This window comes from Schistocerca piceifrons, chromosome 1, assembly GCF_021461385.2.
Source record: "Schistocerca piceifrons isolate TAMUIC-IGC-003096 chromosome 1, iqSchPice1.1, whole genome shotgun sequence".
NCBI lineage: Eukaryota > Metazoa > Arthropoda > Insecta > Orthoptera > Acrididae > Schistocerca > Schistocerca piceifrons.
Genome location: NC_060138.1, coordinates 267788409 through 267802977, shown reverse-complemented (window position 1 = coordinate 267802977; position 14569 = coordinate 267788409). Strand labels below are relative to the sequence as shown.

The following is a 14569-nucleotide window of genomic DNA, read 5'->3' as shown; positions in this document are numbered from 1 at the left end:
CACAGACACAAGCGGAACTGTATGCCGACGCATATCAACAGCAGATGATAACTCCACGCTATGAGGAGCAGGTCGTGACAGCCCCCATGATCCTTCGGAATGAACCAACGCAATTTCGGGCAGTTCGCCACTCCAGCGGAAATTAAACAACTCATCTGTAACACGACCTACAACTCGGCGGGACACGACTAGGTCACCAATGAAGACTTAAAACATCTTCCCACGAAGCCTCTGGTCCTAATCACAAGAATTTTCAACAATTGTCTTTAGTGTGGATACTTCCCAGAGGCGTGGAAGACGGCGAGGGTGGTGCCACTGCCGAAACCCGGGAAGGATCTCTCCCTTTCGATTAGTCTTCTACCAACGCTGACGAAGAACCTCCAACGGGTATTACTCAAAGGACTAGAAGAAACTATGGTACAGGACAACGTGATCCGACCGAGACAGTTCGGATACCAAAGTAAACTCTCCGCCGAACTTAAACTACTCCGCATCACCGAAACCATACAAGACAACTTTAATAAACGATATTCGACAATTAGAGTGTCCTTGGATCTCGAGAAAGTATGGCCTGAAAACTTAATCGTCAAGCTGAACCAAAACACCACCATAAACGACTGTTAAGTTTGGTAACTTCCTTCAAGACAGGAAATTGTATGGGCTCATCGACGACATGAAATTTGCCTAGAACCCAGTACATGCTGGTATCCCGCAGGGATCTGTAATCTCGCCAGCACTTTTCAACGTCTATATCAATCAAGATAGACACGAAGCCAACGCCTACTACAGTAGTACAAGTTTACATGCCAACTAGCTCTGCAGATGACGAAGAAATTGAAGAAATGTATGATGAAATCAAATAAATTATTCAGATAGTGAAGGGAGACGAAAATTTAATAGTCTTGGGTGACTGGAATTCGGTAGTAGGAAAAGGGAGAGAAGGAAACGTAGTGGGTGAATATGGATTCTGGCTAAGAAATGAAAGAGGAAGCCGGCTGATAGAATTTTGCACAGAGCACAACTTAATCACAGCTAACACTTGGTTCAAGAATAATAAAAGAATGCTGTATGCATGGAAGAAGCCTGGAGATACTGACAGGTTTCAGATAGATTATATAATGGTCAGACAGAGATTTAGGAACCAGGTTTTAAATTGTAAGGCATTTCCAGGGGCAGATGTGGACTCTGTCCACAATCTATTGGTTATGAACTGTAGATTAAAACTGAAGAAACTGCAAAAAGGTGGGAATTTAAGGAGATGGGACCTGGATAAACTGACTAAACCAGAGGTTGTACAGAGTTTCAGGGAGAGCATAAGGGAACAATTGACAGGAATGGGGGAAAGAAATACAGTAGAAGAAGAATGGGTAGCTTTGAGGGATTACGTAGTGAAGGCAGCATAGGATCAAGTAGGTAAAAAGACGAGAGCTAGTAGAAATCCTTGGGTAACAGAAGAAATATTGAATTTAATTGATGAAAGGAGAAAATATAAAAATGCAGTAAATGAAGCAGGCAAAAAGGAATACAAACGTCTCAAAAATGAGGTCGACAGGAAGTGCAAAATGGCTAAGCAGGGATGACTAGAGGACAAATGTAAGGATGTAGAGGCTTATCTCACTAGGGGTGAGATAGATACAGCCTATAGGAAAATTAAAGGGAGTTTTGGAGAAAAGATAACCACTTGCATGAATATCAAGAGCTCAGATGGAAACCCAGTTCTGAGCAAAGAAGGGAAAGCAGAAAGGTGGAAGGAGTATATAGAGGGTCTATACAAGGGCGATGTACTTGAGGACAATATTATGGAAATTGAAGAGGATGTAGATGAAGATGATATGGGAGAAATGATACTGCGTGAAGAGTTTGACAGAGCACTGAAAGACCTGAGTCGAAACAAGGCCCCAGGAGTAGACAACATTCCATTAGAACTAATGACAGCCTTGGGAGAGCCAGTCCTGACAAACCTCTACCATCAGGTGAGCAAGATGTATGAGACAGGCGAAATACCCTCAGACTTCAAGAAGAATATAATAATTCCAATCCCAAAGAAAGCAGGTGTTGACAGATGTGAAAATTACCGAACAATCAGTTTCATAAGCCACTGTTGCAAAATACTAACGCGAATTCTTTACAGACGAATGGAAAAACTAGTAGAAGCCGACCTCTGGGAAGATCAGTTTGGATTCCGTAGAAATATTGGAACAAGTGAGGCAATACTGACCCTACGCCTTATCTTAGAAGCTAGATTAAGGAAAAGCAAACCTACGTTTCTAGCATTTGTAGACTTAGAGAAAGCTTTTGACAATGTTGACTGGAATACGCTCTTTCAAATTCTGAAGGTGGCAGGGGTAAAATACAGAGAGCGAAAGGCTATTTACAATTTGTACAGAAACCAGATGGCAGTTATAAGAGTCGAGGGACATGAAAGGGAAGCAGTGGTTGGGAAGGGAGTGAGACAGGGTTGTAGCCTTTCCCCGATGTTATTCAATCTGTATATTGAGCAAGCAGTGAAGGAAACAAAAGAAAAATTCTGAGTAGGTATTAAAATCCATGGAGAAGAAATAAAAATTTTGAGGTTTGCTGATGACACTGTAATTCTTTCAGAGACAGCAAAGGACTTGGAAGAGCAGTTGAACGGAATGAATAGTGTCTTGAAAGGAGGATATAACATCAACAAAAGCAAAACGACGATAATGGAATGTAGTCGAATTAAGTCGGGTGATGCTGAGGGAATTAGATTGGGAAATGAGACACTTAAAGTAGTAAAGGAGTTTTGCTATTTGTGGAGAAAAATAACTGATGATGGTCGAAGTAGAGAGGATATAAAATGTAGACTGGCAATAGCAAGGAGAGCGTTTCTGAAGAAGAGAAATTTGTTAACATCGAGTATAGATATGTGAGGAAGTCGTTTCTGAAAGTATTTGTATGGAGTGTAGCCATGTATGGAAGTGAAACATGGACGATAAATAGTTTGGACAAGAAGAGAATAGGAGCTTTCGAAATGTGGTGCTACAGAAGAATGCTGAAGATTAGATGGGTAGAGCACATAACTAATGAGGAGGTATTGAATAGGATTGGGGAGAAGAGAAATTTGTGGCGCGACTTGACTAGAAGAAGGGATCGGTTGGTAGGACATGTTCTGAGGCATCAAGGGATCACCAATTTAGTATTGGAGGGCGGCGTGGAGGGTAAAAATCGTAGAGGGAGACCTAGAGATGAATACACTAAGCAGATTCAGAAGGATGCAGGTTGCAGTAGGTACTGGGAAATGATGAAGCTTGCACAGGATAGAGTAGCATGGAGAGCTGCATCAAACCAGTCTCAGGACTGAAGACCACAACAACAACAACATCAATGACGTACCTACAGTTCCGTACATGTCAGTTAGCCTCTATGCTGTCGATACAGCATTTTTAACAAGAGAAAGAAAATGAGATAAGGCATTGAGAGATTGCAACAATAACTGGATCTCTTTGATCAATGGGCACACTACATAAGATTACTATCGACGCAGATAAAACAGTGGTCATTATTTTGACAAGCCGCCGACTAGTCATCCTTACGAGGCTCCACATCGGAAACCAACCCATTCCTTGGTCGCCCGCAGAAAAATACCTGGGGGTTTACCGGAATACGAAATTACTCTTCATCCATCTCGTCGCAGAAAAGAAGAAAGCCGGACAAAGAGTGTTGAGATCTCACATCCGCTTCCTCAGGAGTAAGGATTTGAATGTTTCCACGAAGATGAGGCTATACCGAGACACGGTGGAGCCCACGTTGCTCTATGGAGCGGCTTCATGAGACATAACATCTGACACCAAGACACTTCAAGTCATACAAAACAAATGTCTCCGATGATCCCTCAGAGCACCCTGGAGAATAAGGACAAAGGAACTCCACAATGCAGTCCACGAAAAATACCTGCACCAAAAAATGCAGGTCCCAGAAGCTGTTTGGCAAGATCGGCGCTCTACGCCACACCACTTTTCAATTAGCAACTGTAGGCACGATCCTTCCCCAACGATGGCACACATATAAAGTGCTACGATACATCCTGGCAGACGATGGAGCTGCACCTGCAGGACACTAAATAGCGGAACCATGCCTAAGAGTATGCAGTTAAGGAATAGCCGTAAATATCTGGGTTATTATCAGTAGGAAAACAAAATCATTTTAGGTTTATATTTATTAACACAAAATCTACTTGTTCAAAAAACTACAGCAGCAGAGAGGTAATACTTTCATTGAACTTTTCGAAAATACAAAAAACGGGAAATGCGCACTGTTACATTCACCTGCGTTTAAGAATACGCAAAACATGCCCAAAGATTACGCATTTAACAAATGTCACAAATGAACGCAATATCATCCTCAAATGAAGAGCTCTGTTCTTACCACTATCACCCATACTAAATGCTCTGGATCCCCTCTCGAAGTGCAAAAATCTATGTTCTCTACTCACAGCTTTCAGTATCTTTTCCTAAAGCAGACTCTTTCGTAGCAAGAGCAGCGGCAACCTTTGTTTGCTGTCTCCATTTTCAGTTTGTTGTCTGGCCTCAGTTTAGATGACATTCCTGTCCGATTTTTGTACTTATTTTGAAGTGATTCAGAAACAAAACCTATCCTTCCGACACCACAACGCAAATTTGCAGTAGTGCCCAAAGACCGAGCAAGATGGCACAGTGGTTAGCACACTGGAGTCGCATTCGGAGTGACTACGGTTCAAACCCCCGTCCGGCCACCCTGATTTTCGTTTCCCATGATTTCCCTAAATCACTTCAAGCAAATGTGTTCTTTGAAAGGGTATGGCCGACTTCCTCCCCCATCCTTCCCTAATCCGATGGGACCGATGACCTCTCTGTTTGATCCTCTCCTCCAATCAACCAGCCAGCCCTAAAGAGAACTCTTCGGGGACGTAATCTGCGCGCTCTTTCGTAGTGAAAGAATGATTCCAAGCCAAGTCAACAGATGGCAGCACAGGTCTCAATGACAAAACATGCAGTATGGTAATTTGCAAGCCAGCGTTTCAAAATGCAGTTAAGAATTAAAGGCTATTGCTCTTGTGTTCTTATAACTTATGCAACACTGTACCAGAACTACAACAAGGAAGCTGAAAAGTTATTCTTACCTGTTTCACTTGGGAAACACAAGACCTCTTCAGATAACATCTGCGAGGTGTTCCTGATACCAGGCTGAAAACAACTACGTCAGAGGCGAGCTGATACGTTTAGTCAGCTGTTAGGAACACAAGCTCTCTTTGGGACTGCGCACTCTTTGGTACCTTTATCCTAACCTCAGTTAAAGTATGAATCACAGTAAAAACAATAAATAAAATAAAATAATATAAAACAAAAAAATTACGTCCACCATCCCTACAGGCGAAAACACCCCGCTGTATGCTCAACACTTGTAAACAAAGAGCAATAAATAAAGTCTGAAACCTCTGACTTACCTAACACACAGGCGGCAAAATGGCCAAAGGTGATACGGCTCCAACGCAACCCCCTCCCCTCCCCCTCTTACACACACACACAATCCGCAAGCCTGAGTGTAGTTTTTAGATAGTTTCCGACACTCTTTTACGTAAATGCTGGGCTAGTCCCCGAATTCTATGTCAGCAAAACGATGCGCAGTTAAACTACTACCATAAATCACATAGAAACGGCGCATACAACTTTCCTTCCTTACGTTACCTTGACGACTATGACGTGAAAAACACATCCAGCCACAAAGTTATAAAAAAAATAAAATTTGACAGGTCTTGAAACAACGTATCTTGAACTGGACGGTCTAAACGCTAGGAAAAAGAAAAGAAGGGTATATCTGTGCACAGTATTATGTACCCCTGCCTCTCAAATGGTTCAAATGGCTCTGAGCACTCTGGGACTTAACTTCTGAGGTCATCAGTCCCCTAGAACTTAGAACTACTTAAACCTAACTAACCTAAGGACGTCACACACATCCATAACCGAGGCGGGATTTGAACCGGCCTCTCGTCTCAGAACGAAGTTCTTATCAAAATATATAATTAGTTATATAGTTATAACAGAAGAATCATATAATTCCACCATATTTTTCCAGATGAGCTTGTTCTCTTCCTCTAGTGATGTCGACATTGACAAACCATAACGGTACGTTTCTTCAGTTAAGGCATAGATGAATTTGTCTATTAATTGTGTGTGTTTGTGGGGGGGCGGGGGCGGTGAATGTGAGGTTGCGTAAGCTGAGACGAACGGCAGTTAAGACTTACAGACAGTAAGGTCGACTTGCAGTAGATGTCAGAGTGATACCTTGTGCTCTTATTCAAGTTAATCAGCCCGTTTTGACCTTAATTTGACCTTCAAGGTCACCACCTGATCTACATTACATGTTTTTCTTACTGCACACAGTGGCGTTTGAAATCGCAGCACCAACACGTTATAATTAGAACTCCAGTTAGTCAAATACCGAGTGGTCAAAAAGTCAGTATAAAATTGAAAACTTAATAAACCACGCAATAATGTACATAGAGAGGTAAAAATTGACACACATGCTTGGAATGACATGGAGTTTTATTAGAACAAAAAAAAAACAAAGTTTACAAAATGTCCGACGGATGGCGCTGGACAGCTAAACGTCAGTGACTGCGCATGACAATTTATATAAAAGGAGCTGTAATGAGAGAGAGAAGCAGATGCGCCAGCAGTCGCAGCATGTTGACATTACCTGAAAAGGCGCTTTTAGTGAACCAGTATTATCAGAATGGGGAATGTGTGAGTTCAGCGTTACGATTCTATCGCCATAGGAAGGGGATTCGAACGGGTAAAGATCCGTTGACAAATGCAGCTGTGGCGACAATGATTTCGTAGTTCGATGCCACGGGTTGTTTAGACGATAGACCCCGTAGTGGCCGACCGAGCACAAGGCGTAATGCTGCTGAGACAGTTCAGGAAGAAATGTAGACTGTAGCGGGTTCGTCTATGCACGGGGAGGTCAGCGCTCGTGCAGTCGCACCTCGCACCGGCATTCCATACACTAGTGTTTGGTTGGCACTGAGGCGTACCCTCCGATACTATCCGTACAAAATCCATCGGCATCATGAACTGTTACCTGGCGATTTAGTGAAGCGGAGGGCATTTGCGGTGTGGGCGTTTCAAAAGATGACGGAAGATGACGATTGGTTGAGTAACGTGTTGTGGACCGACCAAGCTCATTTCACGCTCCGAGGGTCTGTCAACACCCACAACTGCAGAATTTGGGCTACCGATAATCCTAGAACTGTCATGGAAACTCCATTGCACGACGAGAAAGTCAAGGTATGGGTTGGATTTACCACATCTACCGTTATCGGGCCTTTTTGCTTCGAGAAAATGCGTGATTCTGGTTTTGTAACTGCTACCGTGACGGGTGAGAGGTACGCCGATATGTTACAGAATCTCATCATTCCCAGCCTGGCTGATAAACACCTGCTGGAACGCACGATGTTTATTCAGGATGGCACTCCACCCCTTATTGCTAGACGCGTGAAAGATCTCTTGCGCGCGTCGTTTGGCGATGATCGTGTGCTCAGCCGCTGCTTTCGTCATGTTTGGCCTCCCAGGTCCCGAGACCTCAGTCTGTGCGATTATTGGCTTTGGGGCTACCTGAAGTCGCAAGTGTATCGTGATCGACTGACATCTCTAGGGATACTGAAAGACAACATCCGACGCCAATGCCTCACCATAAGTCCGGACATGCTTTACAGTGCTGTTCACAACATTATTCCTCGACTACAGCTATTTTTGAGGAATGATGGTGGACATATTGAGCATTTCCTGTAAAGAACATCGTCTTTGGTTTGTCTTACTTTGTTATGATAATTATTGCTATTTTGATCATATGAACCGCCATCTGTCGGACATTTTTGAACTTTTTTTTGTTCTAATAAAACCCCATGTCATTCCAAGTACGTGTGTCAATTTGTACCTCTCTATCTACATTATTCCGTGATTTATTCGGTTTTCAAATTTATACTGACTTTTTGATCACCTGGTATGCCCAAGTAAGTATAATGAACAGTTTTAGAATGGTTAGTTGAGATGTAGCCTATTTCTGAATCGATTGTGAAACATTCTGCCTCCGTGTTACGCTGTTACATTGGCAATGATCTGACGTTGGCCCTAATTTCGTCACGTTGTGGTACGTCTAGAAACACGTCAATCAAGACTGACGTGCCACGATTTGAAGCCTGTTTCGGACGTGTGGCAGGTACCTGGGCTACAAGTGGACGGTGGCGGGCTGCATGTTGCTGTACGTGCCGTTCGTGGCGCTGCAGCTGTGGCCGCGCTACGAGACGCTGCTGCCCGCGGCCGCTGTGATGGGCTTGGCTAGCGGCCCCCTCTGGACGGCCAAGAGCGCCTACCTCAGCGCCAGCGCGCGCCGCTGGGCGCAACTAGCCGCGCGGCCCGCGCATGACGCGCAGCTGCGCTTCTTCGCAGTCTTCTACGCCTTCTACAACTTCGCCCTCGTCTCGGGAAACGTGCTATCGTTTTTAAGTGCGTGACGTATCAAATTTACTTACAAATTACTTATTTCCTGCTCACAGTTAATTTTTATTCACACTTTGCCAATCAAACTTTTCTACTCACAGTTATCTACCAACACTTATATTTAACAACACTTCCATTTAATTTCCACACATTCCTAGACACACCTTCCTACCCATTATTTCTACTGACACTTTATCACGCTTTCTTTTATTTATTTACCTTTTTTTAACAGGCGGGTTTCATGCTGCCTGTCACGACTTACTCTTCTGTGCCAACATTTTTATCTCAGAGTAGCACCTGCGGCGGCGCGGTTCTTTCCGTGCCTTTACGACGGACCTGCACCTACCTGTGAACATTGTCTCAGCAGATCATCAGTAGGAAAGCCGAGTGGAACCTGCTGTACTTCGACGTGAACCAGGCTGCAATTAAAGTCACTAATCTACGTTTCGGGAGAAAGTTTTCATATGAAATGAAAGGTTGGAAATTTTGTCCTCAATTAATATATTCTTAGGTGAACAAGTATCACTGCCAAGCCCATGCTAGTCTTAACACACTCACTCACAATCTCTTTCACTCACGTTAGCAAGTTTATCGTGTTGCATTTCCCGAAAACGTAATACCTACAAAAATAATGATTGTTTTAGGTAGATAATGCTCGCCAAATATTAAGTCTGTCGGTACCAAATGCAGTCACAGTTTTTAGCTACCGACCTGCTCAATACGCCACGCGGAATATATGTCTTATCTCGTCACAAAATTCACTTAAAAATTCCGAAATTTCTACACGCCCATCGGAATAATTATGCCGTCACTTTACCACACGTTTCATGTATGAAACACGGCTAGATCGGGCAACTTAACGTTTCCATCGGAACTACTATTACACATGTCCGAAGTGCTTCATGACTAGGCTCCCACTTTTCTCTAGAACTCTCTAAGTCTTCTCTACCGGCAGAGAATATTGCTTTACCATTGGTCAGTTTACTTAACAGCCAATAGCAAAACAACATTATCCAGCGTCAGTCCGCTCTTTTCATCCATAACCAATCGCTAAATAGTAAACCTCACGACTGCACTTTTTACCGACGTAATTATCTAATATGCTGAAGTTTTGTTTATGTATAAAGTTATTTACTATTGCTATTTATACCTGAATTAACTTTCCCTTTACCATAAACTTACTTTACAAATCTATTCCACAAAAATCCCCTTTGTTCATATCCATACTTCTTCGAAATGTTCCCACACTAAATCCTACTACATAACTCTTTAAACAATTATCTTCATATTTACCTTAAACCACACTCACGCATCATTCATACTGCTAAAACACATTTATAACATTTTACATACACAAAAAGAAATAATAACACTTTATGAAAATACTAGAACAGTTTATGAAAAACATTCTATTACTGTAGTGCACTCTAGTGGGCACAATCGAAACTAAAATCACAGTCCCCCTATTCAATATTGTCCTCTATCGGCTGATACATAAACTAGTGCGCGTCCAGTCTCGCGTCACCGCCTGTCACTATCCAGCTCTGACATCTCCCACTTAACCGCCTCTAGGCAGGATCGTTATACGGCGCTACGCCTCACACCTTCAAGCTACATTCTCAATTATATGCTGGATTTATTCCAATCTCTGCCATCCTCTACAGTTTCTACTCTCTGCAGTTCCCTCCAATACCACTGAAGTAATTACATGACGTTTTAACAGATGTCCTATCATCCTCTCCCTTCTTCTTGTCAGTATTTTCCGTATGTTCTTTTCCTCTCTGATTCTATGGAGAACCTCCTCATTCCTTACCTAATCAGTCCACCTAATTTTTAACATTGTTCTACAGCACCAAATGTCAAATGCTTCGATTCTCTTCTGTTCTGGTTTTTCCACAGTCCATGTCTCACTACCATAGAATGCAGTGCTCCAAACGTAGTCTCACAAAGTTCTTCCTCAAATCAAGGTCTATGTTTCGCGTGAGCAGACTTCTCTTGTCCAGAAATGCTATTTTCGCCAGTGATAGTGTGCTTTTTATGTCCTCCTTGATCCATTCGTCATGGATTATTTTGCAGCCTAAGTAGCAGAATTCTTGAACATCGTCTACTTCGTATCACCAGTTTTGATGTTAAATGTCTCGCTGTTCGCATTTCTGCTACTCCTCATTACTTTTGTCTTTCTTCGATTTATTCTCAATCCATATTCTGTACTCATTAGACTGTTATTCCATTCAACACATCTTCCAGTTCTTCTTCACTTTCACCGAGGATAGCAATGTCCTCAGCGAATCTTATCATTAACATTCTTTCAGACTGAATTTTAATCCATCTTTTGAACCTTTTTTTTTAAATTTCTGTCATTCCTTCTTCGATGTATGGATTGAATGTTTCTCGTTATGCAAGAAAACATGTATTCATCCCCAGTCTTGGAATATGGCAGTATGCACTTGCATGGCTGGAGCAGCGTGCATATTAAAATGCCCTCTCAGTCCTCACAAGAACAATTAACTAACTGGCTGGTTCCTTTCTCCACAGTTGGAGCTCAACGACGCTACAGCTGATGTCTAGCTGAATGTCAGCCGCAGTGAATGCAGTGTTCACACAAATTTCTCCTCTGCATCATACAGAGCGTTATGCGCCCTGTTCTGCACTTGACACCAGTTCAGAGAAAACTCCTCGAAAATTTCGCTCTTGTCTTTCTCGTAGCCGAACTGTCTCCCCACCTGAGTTCTTTCGTTCTCCACGTCACAGCTTTTTTCGACCAATAGGAGCGCCAGTCGGACGTTTTGTGCCCGCTCCAGACGCCTAAAAGTTCCATGCATACATCACATGTCTGTTCACGTGATCAACTGCGTCACTGGTTTTGTTCGTATCCATTTGGAATTCCGAAACACAGTCTTCTAAAACTTCTTTGTTTCCTACTTCTCTTGGCCTGTTACTTGCTCTCCAGTTTGCGTCTCCTGTCCGGTCGCTGACTATAAGCCGCGGGACGCCCCCTAGGAGGTTTTCGTAGTGCCTCTCATGGTGCGGCCTCTGCTTCTGTCTGCACCTGCTTCCACACAAAACGTTTCCTCACGCTGCTTTTTTCACCTTCTGCTCATTGACATGCACTATATAGGAGCGGTGTGTTAATACTGTCGATTGAGTGTCGTCCCTTTTGCATTACATACCTGTAGGCAAATCTGCTCATTACTGCCGAAGTAAGTTATATGTCATATTCACCTTCTCATTACAATTATAAAACTCTTATGTAAGGTACAAAATTTACCTTCATTTATTCTGCCACCTTACAGGTTTGCTCGTCACATAGAAGCCACGTGTTAGTGGAATAGCTATGAAGTAAAGATATTGATTCATATACTTCCTGTGCGACGAATTTCTGTAACAGTAGTTACACAGCATCTGTAGACGATTGTTGACACTGGCGTTAGCAACTCCCCCCCCCCCCCCCCCCTTCAGAGTAACTTAGAATATGGACAGTTTTGTTGGTTTAAATCTAACTGAATACCTGAAAAATCACTTTCTATTAGTGTTAAGTTCTCCATGAAATCTCAAAATGTGCAGTGTGCCTCCTTGCTGTAAATCATGTGCTGCAAAGTATTCACACACTTTTTCGTATCAAACGACAACAGTGAAACACATTGCACCACCGTTACCTACTGTGGCTTGACGAAATAATTGCATGAAGAACCGCCTCTAAAAGGAAAAGATGTGAGATATAAAGCATTAATAAAAACATTAAACAATGTAGTAAGGTATTTTAATTGGATCACATACTATAGAAGTAGTTTTTTGCTATATTAGTGTAATAGAAAAATCGTCATTTTAGGATCAGTCATATGCCTCCTTTGCTGTCGAGCGCGAAATGCAGATCATGGACATTTTTGTAGGAGCATCACTCGACAACAGTATAGCATTTCATCTACGTCCATACTCCGCAAGCCACCTGACGCTGTGTGGCGGAGGGTACTTTGAGCACATCTATCGGTTGTCCCTTCTATTCCAGTCTCGTATTGTTCGTGGAAAGAAAGATTGGCGGTATGCCTGTGTGTGGGCTCTAATCTCTCTGATTTTATCCTCGTGTTCTCTTCGCGAGGTATACGTCGGAGGGAGCAATATACTGCTTGACTCCGCGGTGAAGTTGCGTTCTCGAAGCTTCAACAAGAGCCCGTACCGAGCTACTGAGCGTCTCTCCAGCAGAGTCTTCCACTGTAGTTTATCTATCATTTCCGTAACGCTTTCGGAATTACTAAATGACCCTACAACGAAGCGCGCTGCTCTCCGTTGGATCTTCTCTATCCATTCTATCCGGTACGGATCCCACACTGGTGAGCAGTATTCAAGCAGTGGGTGAACAAGTGTACTGTAACCTACTTCCTTTGTTTTCGGATTGCATTTCCTTAGAATTCTTCCAATGAATCTGTCTGGCATCTGCTTTACCGACGATTAATTTTATATGGTCATTCCATTTTAAATCACTCCTAATACCTACTCCCAGATAATTTATGGAATTAACTGCTTCCAGTTGCTGACCTGCTATATTGTAGCTATATGATAAAGGATCTTTCTTTCTATGTATTCACAGCACACTTCACTTGTCTACATTGAGATTCAATTGCGATTCCCTGCACCATGCGTCAATTCGTTGCACATCCTCCTGCATTTCAGTACAATTTTCCATTGTTACATCCTTTCGATATACTACAGCATCATCCGCAAAAAGCCTCAGTGAACTTCCGATGTCATCCACAAGGTCATTTATGTATATTGTGAATAGCAACGGTCCTACGACACTCCCCTGCGGCACACCTGAAATCACTCTTACTTCGGAAGACTTCTTTCCATTGAGAATGACATGCTGCGTTTTGTTTTCTAGGAAGTCTTCAATCCAATTATACAATTGGTCCGATAGTCCATATGCCTATAACACTACCTTGAGCAACGCCAGATGTCACTTAGGTTTTACTCGATGACTTTCCGTTGGTTTCTACGTACTGTGACCTTGGAAGCAAAATAACCCACGACGGACGGGACAAGGAGGACACGAAAAGCAGACCAGTGCTGGCAAGAAGGTCACTCCCGGCAAAGAGAAGTCCACCAGTATCAAACATAGACCTTAATTTGGGGAAGAACTTTCTACTTTCTGAGAATGTACGTTTGGAGCCCAGCATTGTAAGGCAGTGAATAACGGACTGCGGGGAAACTCGGAAAGAAGTGAATCGAAGCCATTGAGATCACCCAATCAGATCAGCGATAGCAGGCGCCTTCGACAAGGGGCGAGGGAACTTAAAAGTCGCCATGGCAACCGCTGCCGGGAGTTAGTATATGGGTCCTAGATACAGTGGCGTGTGTGGCGTTCAGAGGCAGACAGTCCGCCAATCAATCGTTTACTATTATTGGGTGAAACTACTATTACAGGTGCGTCAGAAAGTGAAATAAATTTTTGCACTGCTATCGTTTCATTCATGACTTCAATGTTTAGACGAAAGGCGCTCTAAAAGATAGATAAAAGATCGCGAGATCTCAGGCTTTTTATCACAGTTTTTCGTCTCATTTTGTTAGTTATCGTTTGTTGTATTTGTTCGGGGCGGACACCCCATGACGCCTGTTCACTCAGTTTCTTTTATTACAGGATACACTTAACCCTCTGACCGAACATACAGAGCCACCAATCCAGCGTCACTAGACCACAACCACAGCTGGAACAAACTCCTTTGAACTGGAGGCAAGACTTCCTCCAGGAAGGGCCGCAGCATACAATGTTGCCAGGTGGTTCAGATGGCCGGACTTAGAATATATATCAGTGTGGCCAGGTTATTTGTTCCAACCAGCAATTGGCGCGGAATCAGGCTCTGCGGCGGCTGGCCGCCGGCCATGGCTTATGTCAAAGAGTGTACCTTGTAGTTAACACTGCCAGCGGTCTTGCCACTGTGATAACACCGGTCCCCGTCAGATCACCGAAGTTAAGTGCTGTCGGGCTTGGTTGGAACTTGTATGGGTGACCGTGCTGGTCCGCCGACCGCTGTTGGCAAGTGGGATGAAATCAGCTCTCATGAGGATAATTG

The 14569-nt window shown here is 43.2% G+C and overlaps 1 protein-coding gene across 1 annotated transcript in view; it reads left to right on the top strand.

Moving 5' to 3' along the window:
- The window catches only part of LOC124792957 (UNC93-like protein), an 82258-nt gene that overhangs the window by 33303 nt on the left and 34386 nt on the right, over positions 1 to 14569 (top strand). The window contains exon 2 of the mRNA XM_047257982.1: positions 8224 to 8510. Coding sequence (XP_047113938.1) covers positions 8224 to 8510 — 287 coding nt within the window. The remainder of the gene's footprint in view (positions 1 to 8223; positions 8511 to 14569) is intronic.